This window comes from Kogia breviceps, chromosome 2 (assembly GCF_026419965.1).
Source record: "Kogia breviceps isolate mKogBre1 chromosome 2, mKogBre1 haplotype 1, whole genome shotgun sequence".
Taxonomy (NCBI): Eukaryota; Metazoa; Chordata; class Mammalia; order Artiodactyla; family Physeteridae; genus Kogia; species Kogia breviceps.
The window spans coordinates 78,004,496-78,023,292 of NC_081311.1; the positions used below are offsets into that span (position 1 = coordinate 78,004,496).

The 18,797-nt window shown below is 36.8% G+C and overlaps 1 protein-coding gene across 7 annotated transcripts in view; it reads right to left on the reverse strand.

The window, feature by feature from the left end:
- Nucleotides 1–18,797, reverse strand: part of RYR2 (ryanodine receptor 2) — a 746,950-nt gene that overhangs the window by 68,924 nt on the left and 659,229 nt on the right. For 5 of the 7 annotated variants that reach the window (XM_067025663.1, XM_067025662.1, XM_067025661.1 and 2 more), the window contains 5 exons: nt 17,822–17,845; nt 8,954–9,053; nt 7,600–7,679; nt 3,267–3,343; nt 2,407–2,480 (listed from right to left, as the gene is read on the reverse strand). In XM_067025663.1, the coding sequence (XP_066881764.1) occupies nt 2,407–2,480; nt 3,267–3,343; nt 7,600–7,679; nt 8,954–9,053; nt 17,822–17,845 (355 nt within the window). The remainder of the gene's footprint in view (nt 1–2,406; nt 2,481–3,266; nt 3,344–7,599; nt 7,680–8,953; nt 9,054–17,821; nt 17,846–18,797) is intronic. The other 2 variants (XM_067025660.1, XM_067025657.1) reach the window with 1 other exon arrangement.

Consider the following 18,797-nt stretch of genomic DNA (forward strand, 5'->3'; position numbering starts at 1 on the left):
CTTTTTTTAAATGAAAGAACAGAACCAAACAAATCTAAAACCATCATTTAAATGCTTGTTGCCCCTTCAGGTCTAATATGTTAATAACTGCACATCCTCATAGGATGAGGGGGAAAAAAAAAAGGAAAGCTTGATACATAAGTTTTAAAAGGAAAAGGATGCATAATGATGGAAAGTAAACAATCTACTTGTTAAAAGGGTCTATAAAAGGAAAAAATGCACAAAAACTGTCACTATCAAGACCGTACACAAAGCTAACAATAAATAAAGGAGCAAATGGAGAAAAGGCAGTTCATTTTTAACAATCCATGCTCATGAGTGATGACTGAGGGAGAATAGTACATTGACGGTAGTCGAAAGAAAAGGAAATGGGGAAACAGAAAGAAGTTGAGAGTTTGTTTTTGCTTTGCTGTTTGTAAGGAAATAAAATAGAAAACGTGTAGGGCTTCCCTGGTGGCGCAGTGGTTGAGAATCCGCCTGCCGATGCAGGGGACGTGGGTTCGTGTCCCGGTCCGGGAAGATCCCACATACCGCGGAGCGGCTGGGCCCGTGAGCCATGGCCACTGAGCCTGCGCGTCCGGAGCCTGTGCTCCGCAACGGGAGAGGCCACAACAGTGAGAGGCCCGCGTACCGCAAAAAAAAAAAAAAAAAAGAAAGAAAACGTGTTAATCAATTTGGGCAATTATTTTTGGGTGTGTCTTTAAAAAGAATAAACTAATCAAACCAATCTCACATTGAGAGACAGAACTAATTCTCACATTTAGGATGGTCACTTTCATCAAGTTACTTCTGATTTGGGACTCACAAATGTTATTCTCATCTATCTCTGGTTGACAAAGGCTAGGAGGCCCAGTAAAATAAACCTGTGTGGTCACTATTTCTTTGTGGGGAGCTGATGTAAAGAGTGATTCAGAATGATCAATGGAATTGTGTTCAGAGCCTCTGGTACCTGAGCTTAAAACTGCAGGGGAAAATGAAATTGATTTCAAATTCCATGACAGGGAAGTCAGACTTTGGATAGAGAACTGACTCACGTTTAGGCACTTTCCAGCCGGTAAATGCCCAGGACTTCTGTGAGACGTTAGAGGCATGCAGTTAATGGGACCTGGGATTTGTCATGGCTCTGAGTTCTCCAAATGGGCCCCTCAAGGCCAGGTGTTGTTAACTGTCGACTCAAAGGTTAGTCATGAAGGCATCTGGCTTGATGTCCATTTTCAAAAAACCTAAGTAAGTTCAGAATCCTGCTGGTGATTTTTCTTGAAGGTAGCTAACCCAATGAAATAACCGTGTGACAGATACTTGATTACTGAACCTATACATTCAAATGCCAAGCAGAAAATAAAATTATACAGGTGATATATATACAGAAGCAGCAGCATTAGCATATGTATAAATGATCATCTTTAAAATACTGGAAGAAAAATGCAGCTAATGTTTTTCCTCTTGTGAGAACAAAGATATACAGAGAAAGTTAGGGAGATTAGTTAATTCTAAAATATTCCAGAAAGGTAAGCAGACTACAAATGGCAGAAAATTTATGTTTTGCAATAAGATTAGTTTTATAGAAGACCCAATGTTCCAAAACAAATGCACTGATAAGATGACAACTGCAAACCAGACCCAACAAACAAAAACAGATAAACACACAGGGCCTTACTCTCACCAAATTAACTTAAAAATCCAACACAAAAGAATGAAAACAAATCAACACCAAAAATAGTGAAGATACTTTCTTCGGAATAAATACCAAAACGAATGTGCAACAATACTTATTCCTCCTTTAAATGCACTGTGTGCTAAGTTTTCTAGTTCCTACATCTATCTATAGAGAGAAAAGCTCTAAGATTAGGTGAGTCATTATTTTCATGCACATGTAAATTAAGTGATCAGTTATTTGAACACAAAAATTACTCTTTATTTCATTAAACAATTTGGACTTGCAAAGACATGGATGTGTGAGATAGAAGGATAACTGGGCTAAAAGGGAAGAGATAGTAAGACGAGTGGTGGACTGAAGGATCTGAAAGCATCACTACCCTAAGGAGATAGAAGAATTTGAAAGCCTGACAGTTTGCTAAAGTGGCCAAAGAAAGTCAAACATTTCCTAATGTGGCTCATCCATGTGCTTTAGAATTTTGTAGGTAATTCTCTAATAAGGGATATTTATTTACTACCCAACTAGGGGAAAGGCCACTGACAGTAGGTCTGGAATAAAAAGGAGTCAATGACCAGCATGAGAGACTGGGTTTTGGGTGTGACCTGCATGGGTGTCTAACTGTGAACTTTTAAATGAGTCACATAAGCACTGTGTCTATTTAAAGATAACCTTGTATCTCTCTGTATTGCAAAGGTAATTTCAGGGAAGAAGTGGGGACACGTGATGCTTTTAATTTAAGTGATCAATACCTGATCCTTCCTCCGTCACCATCCCAAGTCCTTCAGCTTTGTTTTGTCGCTCAAATGCGTTTAGGTCAAGGACACTGCAATAACAGGGAGGAAAACATTTAGAGGCCTAAGAGAACGTTTTCTTTCTTCAGGAGAGCAAATGTCTAAAAACTGTGTATCGTGAAACGTGAACCAAATGTTATCAGATACTGAAGACATACGCTGACTCAATGCCTACCAACCACATTTTCCTAGTAGCAGACTAGTTTCTCTCCAGGGTCCACACTGAAATGATCCATGTGAAAGTCAAGCATATGGCATAGATGGGTTTCAACTTAGGGAGAACATTACAAAGTTAGCGGACATACTGAAATATAATTAGAATTATACGGTTTTCCTGTTGGAATAATAACATTAAGTATGTGGCAGGTTCCTTAGTCAGATGCTGTCTGAATGATTTCAAATACTGTAAACAAAAGAAAATGATGAACATGGTTAAGGCTCATTCATTTAGGGCAGATGAGAGGTGGTCTAATGGCTCCCAGATAAAATGAAAAAGAATTTTGTTTTTTGTCTTTTAAAAATCATACACTACTCATTTGCAAGTAAGCAGAATACACATTAATTCTCCAAGGTTCCTACTTAAGTACAGGGTAGACTATTTTAAGACATTATTAACGCGGAACAATTAGTAATTAAAACATTACTAAACACCTAACAGCAAGATAGAACATAAGACACTTCCACACTTTTGTCCCACTTAAAAGTGTGTTTAATCATTAAAAATTCTTCTATGTATAAGTGCTTTCAGTAACATAAAACAAGTACTTTAAAAGGTACAACCACTGAGCTGAACCAAAGCAAGAAAAGCATGTGCTTACCTGCATGACTGCATCAGGCCAGCAAGGCTCTGAAAGAAGCCCACATCCTTTTTCTCCTTGAGGTAGTCAAGCATTTTCTACAGTAGATAGATAAACCATATGGTCACTGAACACAAATCTCATTTTTTGTTAAATAAGAAACAGTAAAAACATCCTTTGATTCTGAAATAAAGATAAAAAATATCCAGTGCATACAAACATGACGAACGTCACCCTGACCACAAAATAGTGATAAGCATGTCACAGCAAGAGACTTGCACATTTCTAAGTGCAGCAGGACATACACATGGCTTGGAACAAGGGAGCTGCTTTACAAAATACCATAAGCAGCATAAATATCAGGGGGAAATACTACTCTTAATTCTCTTCATGTCACTCTGTAAGTATCTGGAGATTCAGATACTTAGTTCAAGTTTACCAGGAAGAAGGCCCACCTGTATGCTATTCACAGATGTCATTACAAAAGTGAGTTCCTTAAACAGCATTCCAATCCGAGAGCTCTGATTACCATATGCTAATGTTAGAGACAGAAATTCAGTTTCCATTACCATGGTCTCTAAACCCAAGGACTGGTGGGAATCATGTGACTATTAATTTTTCTCCTCTTTTCTCAGAATGATGTCCAGATTCTGTGGTCAACATTTTGGTTAAACATAAATGTAAAAAATGCTAAAGCAATGCATGGTTCCCACTTGTTAGTTATGTTGTTACATGTCATGATGAAACAGCTACTTTGAATGTAGATACAGTATGCTGGAGGTTTCAAATAAGAAGTACTATTTGCAGGGCAGGAATAGAGAGGAAGACGTAGAGAATGGACATGTGGACGCCGGGCAGGGCGGGAGGAAGAACGGGGAGATTGTGTAAAATGGATAGCTGGTGGAAACCTGCTGTATAGCGCCGGGAGCTCAGCTCGGTGCTCTGTGGTGACCTAGGGGGTGGGATGGGGGGTGGGGAGGTCCAAGAGGGAGGGGATATAGGTATACATATAGTTGATTCATTTCATCGTACAGCAGAAACTAACACAACATCGTAAAGCAACTACACCCCAATTTTTTAAAAAAAGTACATACAAGATGATAAGATGACAGAGGCACACCAAAGGTTTTAAGAAAATAAAGATACTGCTCTTCTCTGAATCTTGAATAGAAGGGATTAATTCCTATTATCAGAGTTATCTAGATAGGGCTCAGCTAAGCAGTCAAAATATTGGTACTACTCTTTTTCCAGAAATCAGAGAGTTAAAGGTAATATAAAACTAAATATGTGAAGGCTGTATACACATACACAGTGTATGTATATTTGTGTGTGTGTCTGTGTATATATATATATATATATATATATATATATATATATACACACACACACACACACACATATATGCATACACCTACACATGCATAGATACACACAAATACAGACACACAAAAATGCACAGCCATTTTGGGGTGTGTGTGTGATAACTTATTGGTCTAATAAAACATGAAGCGCTTATTAATCATTGGCCTTCTAAAACAAAATGAATATGGGTTACAGGGTCAAAGGGGAGCAGTGGAATATATATCTGAAGGTTTAAAGAAAAAAGAAAAGATCTATACAGACGATGAGTACATTTATTACATGGTCTCTCAAGGTTCCTTTTGGCTCCAAGGATTTCTGAATATATATACTATACAATTAAGGTCTTTTGAAGCAATACATAAGTCAAGGGAAATTATTTATTTCTAAGTATTGTGGCGAGATTAGGTTGGTTTTCTTTATTTTTCCTTTTTTAAAAAAAGTCATGTAGTCATTTACTATGGAAATCAAAAAAGAAAATCTGTAAATTGGATGGGAGAAAACTGACCTTTATTTTTTACTAACTTCTAACTGAAATTTAGCATTCCTTTCAGCCAGTAATCTAAGCAACAAACACTAGGAGGATTAGTAGTAGCTATGATTTTGTCACCAATAAAGATTTCAAGTATTTTCATGTCACCTTACAGCTGTTGCAGCTATTTAAAAATATTTAGACACGTCTTTTCTTCTCATTAATTATTAGACCAAGTACTAGATCTTTTATTTAATGAGTTCATAAAGAAACATATTATTTTATTGAAAACCTATTTTATAATATTTTGATAACCACATTTCAATATACTTGGTTTCCTTTGTCAATCTGTGTAATTTTAATTTGTGCACTTATAAACATTACACCGAGAGGAGGCCAGAGATTTCAATGAACTGTCAGAGGCAATAAAAAGCTAAGAACCCTCGCTTAGGTTATGTCTATATTCTCTTCCAGTACTAACATGTAATGATTCTATTTACAGAAAAAAATATACAATTTGAGAACAACGTAAAGATGAATTTTTCAGCTCTTCTGAGTTACTGCTTCACCGAGTCCAAAACTTTACGAACCCAAAAGAAACCTTCAAATTTTCTCTGCCTTTCTTTTCTTAGACTCAAAGGTTTCTAGGAGCCTATTCCTAGCTTTGTGCCACTGTAGTGATTCTGAGGTTCACAGCAACTTGAGGTCAAACATTCTAAAGTTCTCATTTGCCTTCCTTTCCATCAATGAGGGTAGCCCTTTACCTGTCTGACTAAAACTTACCCAAGAAAGAAACAGTTATTAGTTCCCTGTTCAACCGTTCTTTCTCATACAGAAGCCAAGATACGAAAATAAGAGAGACATTATAGTTTTAGAAGAACACAATCTGATGCTTATATTATGTTGTGCATTGTTGTTCTTCAATGAGCATAAGAATTTTTTCTGAGCCCAGAGCCACACTGTTGGCCGTGTGAATGTTGGCGCCAGAGGTATGCACGTACACACCTATGACAGTCTTTTTTTAAGTCACTCAAATACTCTTTTTTCTTTAGTGGAGTATAGTTGCTTTACAATGCTGTGTTCATTTCTGCTGTACAGCAAAGAGACTCAGTATATATATATGTGTGTGTGTATATATATATATATTTTTTTTCATATTCTTTTCCATTATCACAGGATATTGAATATAGTTCCCTGTGCTATACAGTAGGACCTTGTTGCTCTATCCATCTATATATAATAGTTTGTATCTGCTAATCCCAAACTCCTAGTCCTTCCCTTCCCCACCCACCCCTTCCCCCTTGGCAACCACAAGTCTATTCTCCATGTCCGTGAGTCTGTTTCTGTTTCATAGATGAGTTCATTTGTGTCCTATTTTAGATTCCACATGTAAGTGATCTCATATGGTATTTGTCTTTCTCTTTCTGACTTACTTCACTTAGTATGATAATCTCTAAGTCCATCCATGTTGCTGCAAATGGCATTAGTTCATTCTTTTTTGTGGCTGAGTAATATTCCATTTTATATATGTGCCACATCTTTGTTATCCATTCATCTGTTGACGGACATTTAAGTTGCTTCCATGTCTTGGCTATTGTGAATAGTGGTGCTACGAACACAGGGATGCATGTATCTTTTTGAATTATGGTTTTGTCTGGGTATACGCCCCTGGAGTGGGATTGCTGGGTCATATGGCAGTTCTATTTTTAGTTTTCTAAGTAACCTCCATTCTGTTCTCCATAGTGGTTGTGCCAACTTACACTCCCACCAACAGTATAGGAGGGTTCCCTTTTCTCCACACCCTCTTCAGCGTTTGTGATTTGTAGTAAGTCACTCAAATACTCTTATTCTAACAAACTCAACAGACCTTGGCCTTCAGTTGGATATGGAGATTGCATCCTTTGTCATAACTGGCTGAAGTTCTCAAAATCCCAGTCCAGATAACGTCTAACTTTTAAACAGAACATCGTTACAAAACTTGGTTGGGAAGTGATTTTCTCATATCTTAGGAGAATAGAAAGAATTACAACTAGAAAAATTCTTAACGGTGCATTCTGTTTACATGTTAACCTAGGAGCCAGCTTTGTACCAAATATACAACAAAATCTTAAGAGTCAAATCTTAGGAGATATAATACTATAAAACATGTTACCAAACTAGGCTCCCTAGGTAAGGGTATTTATTTTTCACTATTAAAACAAACCAGCTGCTTTATGCCAACTTATTCACATGAAATGCAGCATTGCAAATGATGACACCGTATGACATGACTTCAGACTTCTAAATAGCATTAATATTTATTGTGCTACCTAGAAGGGGTGTTTATTGTGCTACCTGGGAGATATTTGGATACTGGGACAAGATGACCATAAAATAAAGGCATACTTTACATAGAAAATGAAAAAAAAAGTACAACTAATGTACAACTAATAGTTCTTTTAGGATGACTAAAATAGTTCAACAGGATGACTATACAGTCCATCTCTTCAAAAAGCACATTATGTGAAAGGCTCAATGACATACCTGCTGTACTGTAGAGTTCCCGCCATTTAAGATAGCAATTCCAAGTTTCAAAGTAGCAGCCACCATGGGTCCAGTTTCACCTTAAAAATACAAAATATTGTGATCCTTGTATCACTTCCTCTGCTACATTAACCAATTCTATCTCAAAATGTGCACTTTTAAAGTCATTATTCACCTCCTACAAACCTATGTCATGTGGAGAGGGACAGACTGACTCATATAACAACAACAACAAAAAAATGAAAGGTCATAATGCATATTTTGCCATCAATGTTTTTGCTAAATTCTGTGTAATATGTCTATGATTGAAACTATATGAGAACAAAGAAAAAACGAACAGGAAGAAACAATTGATTTTGAAATACTGACACCTAAAATTATTAAAATTCAAAACAAATCATGTGTATTAAAATAATATTGAAATGAATATGAGCTACTTAAAATATTCTCCCTCCTCCCTGCAGAACAGTATGTTTGAACAACTTTTATAATCTCCATTTCATCACTTTCATCTTAAAATGTTTATAGCCTTGCTTTATTAGGATGACTAGTCACAATTTTAAGTTATTTGAATAACAATGACAAAATTTTAAATCCAACCCGTTGTCTATAATTTAGCACATTATGTTTTATTTTTACATTAGTCACCTCCACTTATCTTAGAAATGAAATAATCCCTATATTTGGAGAGGGATGCTCAATAACCACCATTACTTTTCCATTCCATTAAAATTACAGTAACTAGTTTTCACAAAGAAGGTATTTATTACCAGTGTAAGAAAAATCAGCTTGCACTGGCTGGCTACTGAAAAATGCAACAGTACTTGAATTACTAAAAATGACTCACTTAAAAAATCTAAACATTTATATCAAGGGCCCCGAGGGCCGAGTCCAGCTTGGCACCTGTTTTTGTAAATAAAGTTTTATTGGAACATGGCCACACCATTTATTCACGTATTGTCTCTGGCTACTTTCACGCCACTCTGGCAGAGTTGAAGAGATGCCACAGAGGCCCCAATGGCTCACAAAGCCGAAAATGTTTACTATCTGGCCTCTATCAGAAAACATTTGCCCACCTCTGATTCACATAATCAGTTTGTTAGAGTTGTGTCCCAGTATAATTTCCAAAACTTAATGAACAGAAATAAAAAATCTTTTCGTAAGATTCTGATTAAAAAAGAAAAATCAACATTGAACTTGGTAAGAGAGGTGGCATTTGTGAAGTCACCAGACCTAGTCATGAACGAGAAATTCAGGGACTAAATAAATCGGTAGACTTTAAGTAAGGGCACTCTTGGGAGTAAAGGGGAAATCTACAGAATCGGCCCTTCCGGGGTAGAGCCAAGAGCCTCACCTTTGCTGGCACTGATGGTCTGCAGCACCATCTCAGCTGCACCGCGGTCGTGGAGCCTGGCTTGTTGGTACAGAAGCTTTTGCTTTTCCATTTCTTTTTCCTGAACACAAATCCCAACCATTTATGTTGCAGCTATCACTAAGCAAAGCAGCTTTCTATAAACCATATTTTCAGTCATCTCTTCATGTATGGGCTCTATGACAACATTATGGACCACTTCAACACCAACAATGTTATCCAACAGATGTTAACAGAGTCAACTCTTGGTTTTTCCCTTTATATTTCTTGTGATAGACTTTTGGTACTGATTTATCAGGAGGAATTTTCTCAATTGTAATGACTGGATTAGTCCAAAGCCTGTATCATACTTTTGAAGTACCATACTTCATCAATGAAACTTGCACTTTCTGAATGATACATTCGTGCATCAGTTTGTCACGTGTTTAATCATCTCCCAAGTCATGGTCATAACTTGATACTGCTCAGCAAATGGCTCGAGTTGTAAGTTATCACTGAATGACAGAAAAACATTAACTGAGGACGTGTTGGAGTTTAAGCAAAATTGAAAGCTGATATGGATAAAAAGGTAGGCTTCAACTAAGTAGTGGACATATGATAACACATCTCCCCAGTCCCCTCCCAAAGAATAAAAGAAGCAATGTGCCTTTATATTTTGTATTCTCTGGTGGTAACAAACGATACTGCATGGTACTGCTAGAGCAATGGCTAGAGTTTGTTCTTTTCCACTTAAACTACCACTGAAAACATACAGAAGGAAATCAAAATAAAATATAAAGGCACAGCAAGTTCAAGACTGGTAGGATCATTCACTTGAGCTATCCAGTTCGCTGCAGAATTGAGACGGAACCAAGCAGTATAAGTTGCAGAATGAAAGTTGCATAGAGCCCTATGACAGCGCGTCCATCAAATGGCGTGGTAGAGAAGCTTAGTCAATGGGACATGAAACAGTCAATTAGTATCATGTCCATAAACACAACGGCCAAAACATATATGACCTAAGAGCAGGAAGAGCTGCAGCAGAGGTAGCCAGAGTGACAGCTTTGCTGCCATAAACTTTCCATCCAAAGTACGGAAAATAGACACTGGAAGATGGAAGAGGTTTAAAAAATGAAGGCTTGCTAGTTACAGAATATGAAAAAGAACATAAACTAAAAGGAGGGGGTAAAAGAAATGGGCTCAAACAAATGAAAAAAGAAACCTTTAAATCAAAAGCAACCAACACAGACATTTATGCTGTTACCAGAGAGTTCTCGCCGAGGCTGGCAAATTTGTCTCTTAAATCTTTGATAATATCGTGCTGCGAAAACAAAATTGATCAGGGTTTTTTTTCACACTATAGTTAGAGCTCCTGTGGTTAAATTTTTATTTTTTCTTAAATTATGTGATAGGCCTAAATGGAAGCAGAAAAAAGAAAAAAAAAAAAGAAAAAGGCAGCTTTGCTTTATATGTAGCCATGCTAACATCTAAAAGGTTTGCCTTCATGTTTAAACCTCTTCCTGTGAAGTCAAAAACAAAACGAAAACAAAACCACACAGACACACAAAACTATATTGTCATTACAACAGAGTTTCAGAAAAACTGAAAGAAGACCCTTTCGTCTGCTCTTCAGGTGCTGTTTAAAATTAGTGAGCAACATTCGATTCTTCCTTTTAGACCCAACAATCTTTGACTTTCCTCCCGTTGCCAGAGCTATTTCTGGAACTTTTACTTCCTAGCTTAACCAACTCCCTTCGTGAAAGAGCTTTCCAGTAAAACTGATAAGAAATTACTGTCTTAAGGAACTGCAGTATTATTTTCATCAACTAAAGAGGCAAAGGAGTTAGAAAGAATGATTCTTCTATTGACGCAAAACAACATATAAAGATAGTCACCAGGAAATCCAAAGAAGATGGAAGATGGCAGCGTGCCATATATTCTTGAGGGAAAACAAATACAGAAACCCTTCGCCATTTGTGTTCCAAAAGTAGGGAGATCAGCTCAGAGATCTGCCAGAACAACCTGCACGATAGATTCTAAGGTCCCAGTATCCTCCTCAGTAACTGAAATCACTCACGATGGATAGACCTCAGGAGGACCAAGAAACACAGGATATCAAATTGCCTTCTTTACTAAGTAAACTCCCTGAGCAAAGATCACACTCATTTTCCTTATAAAACATCTAAATTTCAATAATAATATTTCGGGGGAGATGATAAGAAACATTTGAAGAAAAAATATTGACAAAAAAACACACTCTGATCTAGAGGCAGGAAAATCATATTTCATAAAGAGGGGGTAGACCACTCCTCTGAATTTTTGTTGGAAGCTCTCTCTTCAGAACATCTTTAATGTTATTTCTTTTTGTATTTTGTTGTCCCCTTTGAAAACTGCTTCTGGGTATATAATTTAATCTTTCATTGGAAATTTTATCATGACATAAAAAAGTAAAACTTTAAAAGTGAAACTAGAAGTTTTCAGGCAATAAAATGATGGATTATGTGGAAAGAAAAAAATTCTTTCATTTCAAATTTACTGCAGATTAGCTTTTCTAAGCAAATTGGAGATAGATATTTTTAAAGTATCTTATTCAGGGAAGTAGCACCTTGAAAGTACTTTTTTTTTTTTTTTTTTTTTTTGCAGTACGCAGGCCTCCCACTGCTGTGGCGTCTCCCGTTGCGGAGCACAGGCTCCGGACACGCAGGCTCAGCGGCCATGGCTCACGGGCCCAGCCGCTCCGCGGCATGTGGGATCTTCCCGGACCGGGGCACGAACCCGTGTCCCCTGCATCGGCAGGCGGACTCGCAACCACTGCGCCACCAGGGAAGCCCGAAAGTACTTTTTAAAGGACCTTTTTAAAAGTAGGGTTCCTTGTCCTGCCGCACTCCAAATTCCACTTGAATTGCTGAAGGGTCTTAAATATAACACTATACCTTCAGCCTGTAGTTTAGTCTTTAAATTATTCCAAGGTTACAAGGGAAAAATGCTTCAGGAATTGTTGTTTCTCCCAAACAAGAAGACTGTCTCAGTATTTTATTGATATAGGAAACTTTTACATTTATATGATTTTATGTAGACTCCTAGAAACCTTGGAATCACTAGTACTGACAACCTGCAGCAAATTAGCAAGACTCTGTGGCATGGGTTTCTGGATTAATCACATTCTTGGAAGGCTCTACTTTGTGTCCCTAAATGCTTTTCATCCCTCAACGCTCTTTTTTCTTCATCTAACTGTATTATGTATGATTGTGTGATATTTTAAATACCAAATGAGGAAAAGGTAGAGATACGTATACATGTACAGAAGCTAGACATTATTTTCTATAAATCATTTTCATTGTGACATTCCTATACTAAAAAAGCATGGAGTTTATTTTCTTTTTCACCCCTTCACAGAAGATCAGAAGAAAAGTAACAAAGATTTGCAAGCTTCTGATCTGTATGTATGCACTTAGAAGAGTTATGAAATTGCCCTAAAAAATGAACTTACTCAAAAACAGCAAATCAGACAGTTTTCAAGGTGGATATTACCCCTGAGGACATCCAGTTCAAAGCTTTCAGTCCAAAGATGAAAAGGCTGAGGTACAGGGTAATTAAATGTGACCTGCTCAAGGTCACCTGGTTAGCACCCAGATGAGAACTAAGGTCTCCTGCCTTGGGAGGTTCTGTGCTCATTATGCTAAAAGATTTCCTCTCATTGGGCTTCTCTGACTTGATTTTAGTAAGGAAGTGAAATTGATTAAATGTAATGATGATAGCAAATACTTATAGAGTTGTTATGTGATAGGCAATGTTCTGAATGGATTATATACATTAACTAATTTAATCCTCATCACAATCCTATGCAATAGAGACCTTAATTAGTCCCATTTTATAGATAGGATAATTGAGGCTTAAGATCATACAGCCAAATGGTGGAGCTGGGATGCAAACACAGGTGGTCTATTTGAGTGTCTGTGCTCTTAATGATTCTGCTGTATCCCATTTCCTGTAAATAATGTGGCCAAGCATAAGCTTCAACTGGGATTATTTTTTTTAATTTTTATTTTATATTGGAGTATAGTTGATTAACAATGTTGTGTTAGTTTTAGGTGTACAGCAAAGTGATCCAGTTATACACATACATGTATCTATTCTTTTACAAATTCTTTTCCCATTTAGGTTATTACAAATTATTGAGCAGAGCTCCCAGTGCTCTACAGTATGTCCTTGTTGGTTATCTATTTTAAATATAGCAGTGTGTATATGTCAATCTCAACTGGGATTATTTTTCAAAACAATAGCACATGCAGTCAAATTACTGTGCATGTCCAAAATGCACAATTATATGTTTAAATATGTGTTGTCTACATACTCACATGCTATTTAGGTGTACACATTCATGTGCTTAAATTACCATACACAATATAGAGGACTGTGCTTTTGGGGAATTTTCCTTGTATCAGGACCAGTACTCCAGCCCACACTGAACCCCCTTCTCTCCAAGCCTTAGCGACTTGCCTTGCTTCTGAAGTACAGTGGCCCTAGAAATGGCATGCACCATTATTACTGTGCTTACGAAAGCTGGCTCCTATCACAACTACCACTGTCTAAGGAAACCACATGCTGATGGAAATGGAGAGACTGCAGTGCCTGGACACTCAGCAGGCTGGACCCAAGCTGGCTCTGGCTTCCCCAGCGGTCACCTGGCAGAGCTGGTTAATATCAGCAGGAAGTATGAAGAAATTAACACCCTGTGACCAATAAGAGATAGGAGGTGGGACAAAACCAGCAGATAAAGTGCTCCTTGTTCCTCCCCAGGAGGTACTGTGCCAGGATACATATAGCCTCTCCAGGGGCATCCGACACAATCTAGCAACTAGCTGTTATGGCTGGTTAGTTGTGGTTAGCTGGTCAGCTCAAGAATGCATTACTGTGTTCTCTCTGCTTCCCTGTATCAGTTCTTGTTCTCCCTCACTCTTACTCCCCTGAGATTGTAACACCTCCAACCCCAGTAAAGTGTCAGCAAATAACCTCTTGGCTCTGTTTTCTAGGGAACATGGGTTAAGACAGGAGGGTATTACCGCAGATCAACAATTTCAGTATATAAAAATGCAGTTGGCAGACTGCAGCAATAAGCATGAGTATTGGAGAACACTGGCCATGAAAATTCCTTCCCCCTCTCCCCTCTATGATTCAACAGTATGACAAGCAGCTCAACACTCTAGGGTCCATATTTTGACACCACAGAGCCTCCACAGTAGAAACTAAAGAAGTGTAAATTTTCTTGATAAAAGAGATAATTGTTTCAATGTTTTATATCCATAGCTTTATCTTCAATTTTTTAATATTTAATGGTTCTCTTTGGTAAGATTCAGGAAGCCCTGCGAATCTAAATTGCTGTGTTCCTATGAACACAAGTAAATAAGCCCATTCAAAGATCAAATTATGTAGTTATTGGAGAGGGAACATCTTATAGTCAATTCATTCTTGTAGAATTACAAAAAATTGAATTCTATTCAAATTTAGATCATTGGAGGGGCCAGACAAAAGTGCTTTTTTCACTGTGTAGCTATATAACATCAGTCCTTAAGACATTTTAGACCTAAATGGATTCTTTCACACCTAATGGTACATACTGTGGGATATGAGCTGGGTATTGGCCTGAGTACTTAGTGGGTATGATATCATTTCAGTTATGCCTGAGGCCCATCTGGGAGACAATATAGGTTAGTCTCCTAAGTTTTTATGACAAAATATCAACTCTGTCACAGGCATATTTGGCATTTAAGACACAAGAAGTTCTCTTTAATCAACAGGACAGAATGATAGCACCTCAGGGACGCACCAGAGAATTCATTTGTGAATTAGAAACTGGGTGTTTGCCAAAGGATGATGCAACTTGCTTAATACTTGAGAAAGATGGTCTAGAAGGCGAGTTATGGTCCATTCCTCTAGATTTACTTAAGCTTCACTGTCATTAATTTAGGTTTTCCCATAAGTAGTAAATCTATATTAAAGTACTTAATTCAATGAAAGCTTTTGTGTGGAATAATCGAACGTTGCACCCGCCAATTTGGAAGAATGGTAGGAGAAGCAACCATCAGAAGAATGTTGCTGTATGTTTTGCAAAATCATCATTTTAAACTGTGGTCTCTGTGGTACCAAAGTTCTTTCTTGCTCTACGTGAGAAAAACCCATCGTGCTCAGAAAAGTCATTCAACTGGAAATATTACTCTTTGTTATTATTATTATTTGTTTTGGCTTATGAAAAGTTCAAAGCTGAATAAAGCAATCCACTGTAGTAATTAACATTTTGGGTAATTGCTAAAACGTTTCTTCCCTTTCAATTAATATTGGCCTCTTTATAATATTTAACTGTCCATTTTCATAGTTTTAATATTGAAGTAGTCTCAAGTCTAAAAAGAGTTATATATAATTACTAACTAAATATGCAATTAAATTTTCAAATAAGTAGTTCTAGGTAAATATACATATAAAGAGATGAAGCTGGGAATTAAATTATAAACTTAAATCAGGCAAGTTTTAACAGGATCATATCAGTAAAACATACATGTGATGCAAGAAGAAAAGAGCTGGTAAATACTAGGCATTTAAGCCTCCACTCCCTGTTTTCCATGTTTTTTGAGCTTTATTTATGTTACTCCTCATGGAAATTTTCTCTATAATGCTACCTTTTTATATCTACTTCTTTCTTCTTCTCAATATTCTTATAATTTAAGGGGAAAGTACAGCAAATATTAATAATCAGCCAGTTATAGGGATAAAATTCAATTAGCACACTACGTTATTCCAAAATTTATTTAACATAATTTGTTTTAAGAATTACTGAAACTGCCAAGCGACCTTTCAAATTCATTAGAACTTAGATGAAAAATTCCACTATTTAGACTACACTAAATAATGTTAAACAACCAGACATCTCAATGTAAAAAGCCTGGTCTATTATTAAATTTATAAAAAGAAAGCAATAATCCTGTTGTTTAGTGAAATTTTTCAGTGGTGTTGCTGTCATCACAGGGCCAACCTCAGACAAAACCCTCTTTGCCGGTTCCTGGTTCTCTGTCAGCTCTAAAAACACAGCCTCGTTCTTCAGCTTGGGAAGAGTTCATATTGTTTACTCACAGACTGTGTATTTTGCAAATAGACTGTTCCACAGATTAGGCATAAATGATGAGTTACAGTATAGAAATCACATGGAGAATCAGTCAAACATTGGTTAAGAAGTGAAAAGTCCCACATCTCATCTACTGTGTTATGCGTATGAGTACGTGGCACCACTGGCAACTCTAAAATCCTGTTTCACTCTGGGACAGTCACACCGGCTGGTCTCTACCTCCTTTTTTGGGGGGATTAATTACCAGGTTTCACCATTATGCGAACTTCTCTCCCATCCTCCTCAATCCAAGGCACGTAGCCCTTTCTCCCAGGCGGGGCGCCTTATTTCTTGTTCTCAGTATGACCCGAATCCTACACTGTACAGGCTAAGATTCCACTACTAGTTACTCCCAGACTTCTTTTCTGAATAGGGAACCTTTCTAATGTCACCAAATGTGATCCTATTGACCAAGTTTTATTTGCTTTTCGATATCCCTGAAACTGCACTCCTCTTTCAAAGTAAAATGGTTTTCTTAACAAGCAATACTTTCTCATCCTGGTGTTCCTTACCCACCCCCATTCCGTCTAAATCAATACTCTTGGGCATGAATTTCAGTGCTATCCGTGCAATCAAATCTTGGTGATGTTAGGAAGTCCCTTTATGTTTTCAACCCTCAACAAGTCACAGGAATTCTATCTGAGACCATCAGTGATAAAACTATAAAAATCCAGCAAATCAGGATCACCCCCATTATACCTACTGATTTAAACCCATAATCTATAATTGTTATGCCTATTATATGCCATTAAATTATATCCATCTGATTATAGCTAAATCTGATAACATCTGCATGAACTCAAATTTTAAAATGATATGGGAACAATATAGTCCTCCAAATATAATAGTGAGTTAAAAACATTATAATTTGTTCCTTCTAAGTAGATTCTTTATGACATTCTAAATTCACCTTAAAAGAAAATATTTCACTTTTTAAAATAGAAGGCAAAAAAGAACACTACACTTACAAACAGAAAAGCTTTCTCTCTTTTCTTTAACTAAAGTCATTATAGGTATTTTTTTCCTGGGATGTTTATAATCGATTTTCCAACTAAATAGTCTCATGAAAATAAAATGTAAGCTTAACAGGATTCATATGAAAGGAAAATTTTTGTGATTCTAGACCAAAATGTTTTCTCTTAGCAAATTTTCCACGTACTTAGCTCTTCAGAATATTCAGAGACAGAAAGAGTCATCTAGTTCTTCCCTATAAGGAAATGCTAAATTAACACTGAAATCATGGAATATCCTCTCCAATTACCAGTTGAAGGTATTACTAGCACAATGGAAAAGAAGATTATTTTCAATCTCACCAGCAATGCCATATATCATATCTCTTTTCTAGTAATAAGACTGGCATAAAAACCCTCAAGAGGGATGGAGGCATGAAATGTTGCACTGAAAAGTCACCAGCTAAAATTTAATCACCGCAAGGGTGGACTCTTTCATCTCAGCATAGTACACAGCTCAAATTCAACACAGAGGATCAAATTTCAAATTATGAGTCATTTAAATTGCAAGAAGAATAAACCTACGTCAAGGAAGGGATACTGAAGAGACAAACTGCATTGGAGCTACAAACTTGGTAGAAAGATTGCAAGACTTTTTTTTTTTTTTTTTACAAAAGAATCCAAGATGTTGGGTCTAACAAAGGTAAATGTCACAAGAAACTGAAACTCAGACCCAGACAAATACACACATATATATAGTTTTACCTTGCTGCGTTGGGATCCTGTGACCTTAAGGAAGGATGAGGACAAGAAGCAAAACAGCAATAAACAATTGCTCGGAAGACAACCGACAGACCATAAATGGTGTGCAGTTCAGAAAAATAGTATTATCTGCTGCTCACAGCTCATTCTAATTTAGCTCAGTTTCTTATCAATGAAGATGGATTTGAGACTAGAAATACACATACATTAGAAAAGATTATAGTGTCATCCAGGAAATTAATCTTAAGGCATTTTTCTCAAGCCAGCAATAGTCATGGGTCATTCTCAAATTAGTTTGTTTTGGTATTTTTTTACACAATGACTTCAATGCAGTGCTGCAGAGATGCTCACATCCAATTGTTCCTGAAACGGGAACTACTCAATATCTACTCCTCACCTACACTTTTTTGTGGGTCCACTTTAATTAAAGACTTACAGCTGGCTACTAATATATTTCCAGACTTCTAGCTCAAAGCAGACATGTAAATTAATAGCAGCAAAAAAACCAAAAAAACAACAAGGTCTAATCCATTTCCTTCCATTTAATTTCTTTTTGAAAATTCAAAAAAAAAAAAAAAAAGAACCAATAAATAAGGAGAGGGTAGTTAGCAACAGCTGGTCTTTCTTATAAAAAGCAAAAGTACAGCCTAAGCAAAGGGGGAAAATAATATTTACTTTCCCTTTGGCTAATGAATATGGAGCAGTATTTCAAATTATACAGAAATGTAAAATCTGAGAAGGTTCGAGGAAATAATCATAAAATAGAACATAGCCCTAGGAATATATGCAATCCTGCCTCATGCAAGCAAACTGCACTGTGTGCCACCATCTACATATGTACAGGGAATGAGTGACCTAATTGGGCAGAAGTCAAAAGAGGCTAAATCTTTAAGACTTCTTCGATTCAGAAAAAAATAAATCAAACCAAGGGTTTAATTAGAAACTTGATGTCATGTTGCTCTTCCATAAATATTTTTCT